Source organism: Dendrobium catenatum, unplaced genomic scaffold (genome assembly GCF_001605985.2).
Source record: "Dendrobium catenatum unplaced genomic scaffold, ASM160598v2 fragScaff_scaffold_286, whole genome shotgun sequence".
NCBI classification, from domain to species: domain Eukaryota; kingdom Viridiplantae; phylum Streptophyta; class Magnoliopsida; order Asparagales; family Orchidaceae; genus Dendrobium; species Dendrobium catenatum.
This window is the reverse complement of record NW_021318748.1, coordinates 28,333-34,587: the sequence shown is the minus strand read 5'-3', so window position 1 is coordinate 34,587 and position 6,255 is coordinate 28,333. Positions and strand designations below refer to the sequence as shown.

Here is a 6,255-nt window from a genome sequence, read left to right as displayed (position 1 = left end):
CAAACAACTTGGTCTCTGGTACCTCCACCAACCAACAAACCTGTCCTCGGCTGCAAGTGGACCTTCAAAACGAAGACTCTACCAAACGATCAGATTGATCGTCACAAGGCTCGACTTGTCGCACTCGGTTACAATCAACAGTATGGCATCAATTACACCGAGACATTCAGTCCCGTAGCTAAAATGCCGATTATTCGTCTCCTCCTAACTCTCGCTCTTCATCGTCAATGGACACTGCACCAGTTAGACGTCTCCAATGCCTTCCTACACAGAGACTTGCCGGATGACATCTACATGAGGCAGCCTCCTGGATTTATCGACTCCAGCAACCCAACGGCAGTCTGCAAACTTCATAAATCTCTATACGGATTGAAGAAGGCTCCTCGTCAATGGTTCCAAAAACTTACTTCTTTTCTCCAATCACAAGGATTCACCTTCAGCCGCTCGGACCCGTCCTTACTTCTTCTTCACAACGGACAGACTCAGTTATACATCTTAATCTACGTGGATGACTTTCTCGTTACCGGCAACAACACAACTGCTATCGACAGACTTCTCCATCAGCTACAAAACCAATTCGCTCTCAAACGACTAGGACACATCTCTCTCTTTCTTGGCATCCAGGTAACTCAATCCTCAACCGGATACTTTCTATCCCAAGAACACTATGCTACCAAACTCCTCAATGATGCAGGTTTCAAGGACTGCAAGCCGGCCCCGACACCTATCACGAACAAGACTCGCCCACCGACCGCTCTCAGTCCTCCGTTCTCGGATCCATCACTCTACCGCCGTCTCGCGGGATCACTTCAGTATCTGTCGATCACCCGGCCAGACATTGCCTACGCCACGAATCGGGTATGCCAACACATGCAGTCCCCAACCGAGCAAGACTTCAAAGACCTCAAACGCCTACTTCGATACATCAACGGCACAATCTCTTTCGGTCTGCCCATAACCATCGGCAAATTGGAGCTTCATTCCTATTCGGATGCAGATTGGGCATCCGACACAAATGATCGAAAGTCTATTTCAGGATATTGCACTTTCATTGGGTCAAATCTTCTCTCCTGGACAGTGAAAAAGCAAGTCACGGTGGCCAAATCTTCGACAGAAGCTGAGTACCGCTCACTCTCAGCTGCGGCATCCGATGTACTCTGGCTTCGCCGCTTAGCTTGCGAACTTCAGCTGCCTCAACCCAATCCCACCGTTATACATTGTGACAATACATCTGCAATAGCCATCGCCAAGAATCCTGTCTTCCATGCACGCACAAAACACATAGAGATTGACTACCACTTCATCCGTCAACAAATTAGCTCCGGGGAGATCAACCTCGCACACATACCATCCAAGGATCAAGTGGCAGACATACTGACCAAACCATTCTCCATTTCAAGATTTCATGATCTTAGACACAAATTAACCATTCGCTCAAAAGAATGATTAATTTGAGGGACCATATTAGAATATAATTAAAACATTGTATTTTCTATTTCCATTAAGACCGGCTTCATGCCTCTATTTATATAGCACTGTATATCTCATTTGGTAATAAGACGTTTTATTTCTTGTTTTCCCTGCTCCTCTTTCTCTGAGGTTTCCTCTGTCTCCCTGCTTCTTCATCTTTGTCACATATTCGATTTACATATGACTCATTAACTTCAATTTATTGTGAAGATTGATTAAGCTCAATCCAAAGCAATTTTTATATTATTAATTATGGTTAACAATATAATCGAAGATGTTGATGCAAGTAAATCTAAGGTGAAAATATTCAATGTAAACTCCAACCGCCTTCCTTCAATAATATCTTTTCATGCGACATTTATGTATTTATATATTTAATATTTAAAATATTGAATCTATCAAACGGAGATAAAATGATTATAACTTTTGATTTCTAAAATTATCTTAGTGATTAAATATCTTTTATTACTCCATAAAGTATTCAAGTCAAATAGATAGATAAAACTATCGCTCCTAATAAAACAACCTGCCTTGAGGACAAAGTATAAAGATTCATTAGGTGGCCTAAAATAGGCCAAGCTTCAAGCATGGATGATTAAGGCTTCATTTAGGATGGCTTTCTTACTGCTTCTTAAAACAGTTTTTTAGTATAAGATATAAATTTTTTTTAATAAAAAGCTGCTTGAAGAATCAGTAAGAGAGCAATCCCAAACGAAGCCTAAGCGTCATGATTCGATGTGTGATTGTAATGTTATAATCAAAGCATTAGAAGTGTTTTGCAGACTAATCTTGTATTTACTTATAAACATGTAATTATATCACATATGTGAAATTAGCTCACCTCGAGTTGATTTGGTATGTCTCAAATAAAATAAAAATGTTAACGTTGGAAAGTCTTTGACTAAAGTTTTGTTTGGAACAACTATGTTACTATTTTCTAAAATAATTTTTTAGTACACAAGTATCTTGAACTCAAAAATTTTGAATTAAAAACTGCTTTAGAAAATAGTAAGAAAATAATCTCAAACGAAGCATAAGTACCAACTATCTCAAAGTTAAATTTTAATTTATATTTCACTATTCATCCGTAATGTCGTTTGTAACATTCTTACATTACTCTAACCATTGTCTTTAGCCTATCCCACCTTCGAGAGATTATTAGGTGTGGAGTGCGGACGGGGAGAACCGTCCGCAACAAGCATTGGGGGGTGCTCGGTACCGCTCGGTACCGAGCACCCCCCAATGCTTGTTAATGTTATAATCAAAGCATTAGAAGTGTTTTGCAGACTAATCTTGTATTTACTTATAAACATGAAATTATATCACATATGTGAAATTAACTCACCTCGAGTTGAATTGATGTCTCAAATGAAATAAAAAAGTTAACGTTGGAAAGTCTTTGACTAAAGTTTTGTTTGGAACAACTATCTTACTATTTTCTAAAATAATTTTCTAGCACATAATTATCTTGCACTCAAAATTTTTGTATTGAAAACTGCTTTAGAAAATAGTAAGAAAATAATCTCAAATGAAGCATATTATCCCAATTCTCAACTTTATTGCATCATTGATGTATATGACCTAGAAAAATCTACTTGATTTCTTTGTATTGTTGTCTAGAAACCTCCTAATTATCCTCTTTAATTATGGGTTTAATGACTAATTATAATACTAATTATTGGCACAAGTGATTGTTAAAAAGATGAATGATTATGCTTTGAAGTTCTATTGAATTTTGAATAGGCTGACAAATTTTAAGCTATAAATTGTTCATTAGAAGTAATACAAAAGAATTCTCAGATTATATTGCTTGGGGACAAATTTGCGGATAATCCAAGCAGGTGGCTTCAGAGCATCCTTATCTCTTCTTATCTCTAAACAGATAAATCTTATTATTAAGAATTTTCTAGAATTGTGGAGGTGGCAGCCTACAGTTATTAAAATTGTGAAGATAGAGATTTTGTTTAGGATAATATTTTTATTTTTTAATTTTAATTATAGTTTTATTTAATTATTTTTAAAATTTAATGATAAAAATTTATTTTTAACTATAACTTGTAATCAAAATTAATTTCACATTAAAATATTTTACTTTACTAACACCTTTTTTGTCAATATTCAGCACACTTGCGTGCCTATAAAATTTCCAATCAAATGAATGATTTTTCTAAAAATCCATATTTAATTTCTTAGGCGCATTAAAAAAATTAAGATATTTAAACTATTAAAATTTTTATTTTTGTTGGATTTAAAAATAATCCAATTCAAATAATTTTCAAATCCTGTGTTGCGTCTGCTCATAATTTTTATCCATCACCACCCATTGTCACTCTCTCGACATTCTGAAAATAATTGAAAATAAAAAAATTTTGAATTCCTATTGAATTGCAGCACAAAGCCAATTTTTTTCGGACGGATTGTTTTGCCGCTTTTGTAGAAATTGCTCAGATCACTGTAGGTGATTTTAATCATATATTTGTTTTTAAAGATTTTAATTTTAACTGTTTGATTTTTTTCAGAACTGATTTTATTACATTTTCCTCATATTTATTGCATTTTTTGTATTTTATCGTACTGACTATCATTGATATTTTGACTATAATATTTATTGAATTTCATCGGGTAAAATAAAAGTTATTGTATTTTATATTGTTTCTACTAATTAAATAACTTATAGATTTACTGTAAGCATATATAATATTAATACAAGTATTGAAAATGAATGATGCTATGTAGTTGAGTAATAGTTGGTTAGTATTATTGTTATTTTACTATGATAATAATATGTGTGAGGACATGTAAAAGCTAGTTTCACTGACGTTGGTTGGAAACTGACTGACATGTATAGGATGGTGGGCCGACGACATTTCCTTTAAATACTATGGTTTAGTGTTATCCTCTACTGATTCACATGATACTGATTAGGTGTTATGAGAAAATGATTATTGTGCCGATGGACAAAGAGTGATTACTTTGCTTATTAAGTAAATGGTTATTGATTATTTATTAGTAACTAGTGAAAAATATCATAATAGCTAGAATTTTTTAATTGTTTAGTGTGACTACTGAAATAATGTTATGAATTCATTATTATTGTACGACTTTAATGATACTATGTTAATTTACCGTTACTATACAAATTTACTGTTATTGCATTATTTTATCGCTAGTGCCACTAGATTTACTAATACTGATACAAACACCGATAATATTATTGAACTGTTATTGATATTAATATTGATTTATTATTACTGTTACTATTATTGATTTACTATATTGATTATTGATACTGAGCATGTGACATACTAAGCACAACGTATACGACAACAGAGCATATGATTAAGATACCAATATAATACTAATAGACTAACTAGATAGTATGTGTGCATCGTTAAAAGATTTTACATCATTGATCTGAGTTTGACATTTCTTTACTGGTACTTTATTTTTTATCACCCTATATGATTTCTTTACTGCTTGATTGTACTCATGCAATTATCATAATTTTATTGTTACTGCCTACTACATGTTACTTGTTGTGCTCTTGACCTCATTATATGTTGTTAAATGATTCATGATCAGAGCAAAGGAGCATGAGTGTGAGATTAATCTGAATCATTCAGGCTCAGGTCATTGTTATTTTAGTTATTCTTTTATACTTAAGATATAGTACTTATAATATCAAGATATAGATCCTAAGTAGTGTACATGATTTTTAAGAAAATGAATACAAATGAATATATTGATGTTTTAATCAATAGTTTTATTTTCGTATTTATATTGATAAAAGAAATTAGATAGCTCTAGTTATTGTATATTAAAAGATAAAAAAATAATTATTTCAAATTAAATTTTAGGACATCATAATAACAAATATATATACTTTTTAAACTATATATATTGATGAGAATATCATGGGCTAAATTATTACTCTTAGTTATTTTTTTAATAATTATGAAATTACTCATCAATTTTTTTTATTTATATTCCTATCATCTAAAAAAGTTAATGATTACTTTCTTCAGCATTTTATTTTAAATTTAATTATGCTTTTTTATTTTAAGAGTGATTTTATTAAAAAATAAAAATAATTATGTGTTAAACTTTTAATATAAAGATTAAATATTACGTAATATTTTCTCCTTTGGGCAAAACTTTGAAAACTATTTAACTCCTTTGTAGTATACGTTTATGTTTAAATACCCACTAAGAGGAGAGGGGGGAAAGGAAGGTGCGAAGAAGGATTTTTGCAGTGATGGAGGCCCGGCAGCAGATATCCAAGTCTAGGGTTTTGAAGGTGGAATCCGGGGAGTCATGGGAGTCCTTCATGGCTCAGGCCAAGAGTCAGGGTTCCCCTGTAATCTTTCTCTATTTTTTTTGGAGTTCTATACTTTAGGGTTCTCGAATTTGTACTGGATTTTAATTTCTTGGTTGTTCATGGCTTTCTGTTCCTTTTTTGGCAGGTTTTTGTTCATTTCAGTGCTTCATGGTGCGTTCCATCTCTTGCCATGAACTCCTATGTGGAAGAGCTGGCCATGAATTATCAGGATATACTTTTTCTGCTTGTAGATGTGGATGAAGTCAAGGTAATTGAACTAAAACCTTTCCCCCCTCTTACTTATACTAACTGCTTTAAAAGTATTTATTTTTAATTTAGGTGATTTGGGGCAAATTTTGTTAATTGAAGTGACTGAAGCGTGAACTGAACTTAGACTTTTTTTTTTTTGGTTCATCATGGAAGTATTGCAGTTCTCTTCTGGACCAAGATTCTTTTTTTTTTTTAGT

General features: G+C 32.9%; 2 protein-coding genes across 2 annotated transcripts; both read left to right on the top strand.

The window, feature by feature from the left end:
* The first annotated feature begins 183 nt into the window (after positions 1-183).
* Positions 184-1,446, top strand: LOC110092535 (uncharacterized mitochondrial protein AtMg00810-like). The gene has a single exon (XM_020817126.1). The coding sequence runs from the start codon at positions 184-186 to the stop codon at positions 1,444-1,446; it is 1,263 nt and encodes a 420-aa protein (XP_020672785.1).
* Positions 1,447-5,626: 4,180 nt separating this feature from the next.
* On the top strand, positions 5,627-6,056 carry LOC110092536 (thioredoxin-like protein CXXS1; the record flags this gene model as incomplete). The annotated part of the gene is given in 2 exon segments (XM_020817127.2): positions 5,627-5,827; positions 5,934-6,056. Coding segments are annotated over 2 exon segments (225 nt in total), but the record flags the coding sequence as incomplete, so codon positions are not given.
* Positions 6,057-6,255: the final 199 nt, after the last annotated feature.

Excerpts from the sequence above, each read along its gene's own strand:
- LOC110092535 (XM_020817126.1), top strand. The coding sequence starts at position 184 with ATGCCGATTATTCGTCTCCTCCTAACTCTCGCTCTTCATCGTCAATGG.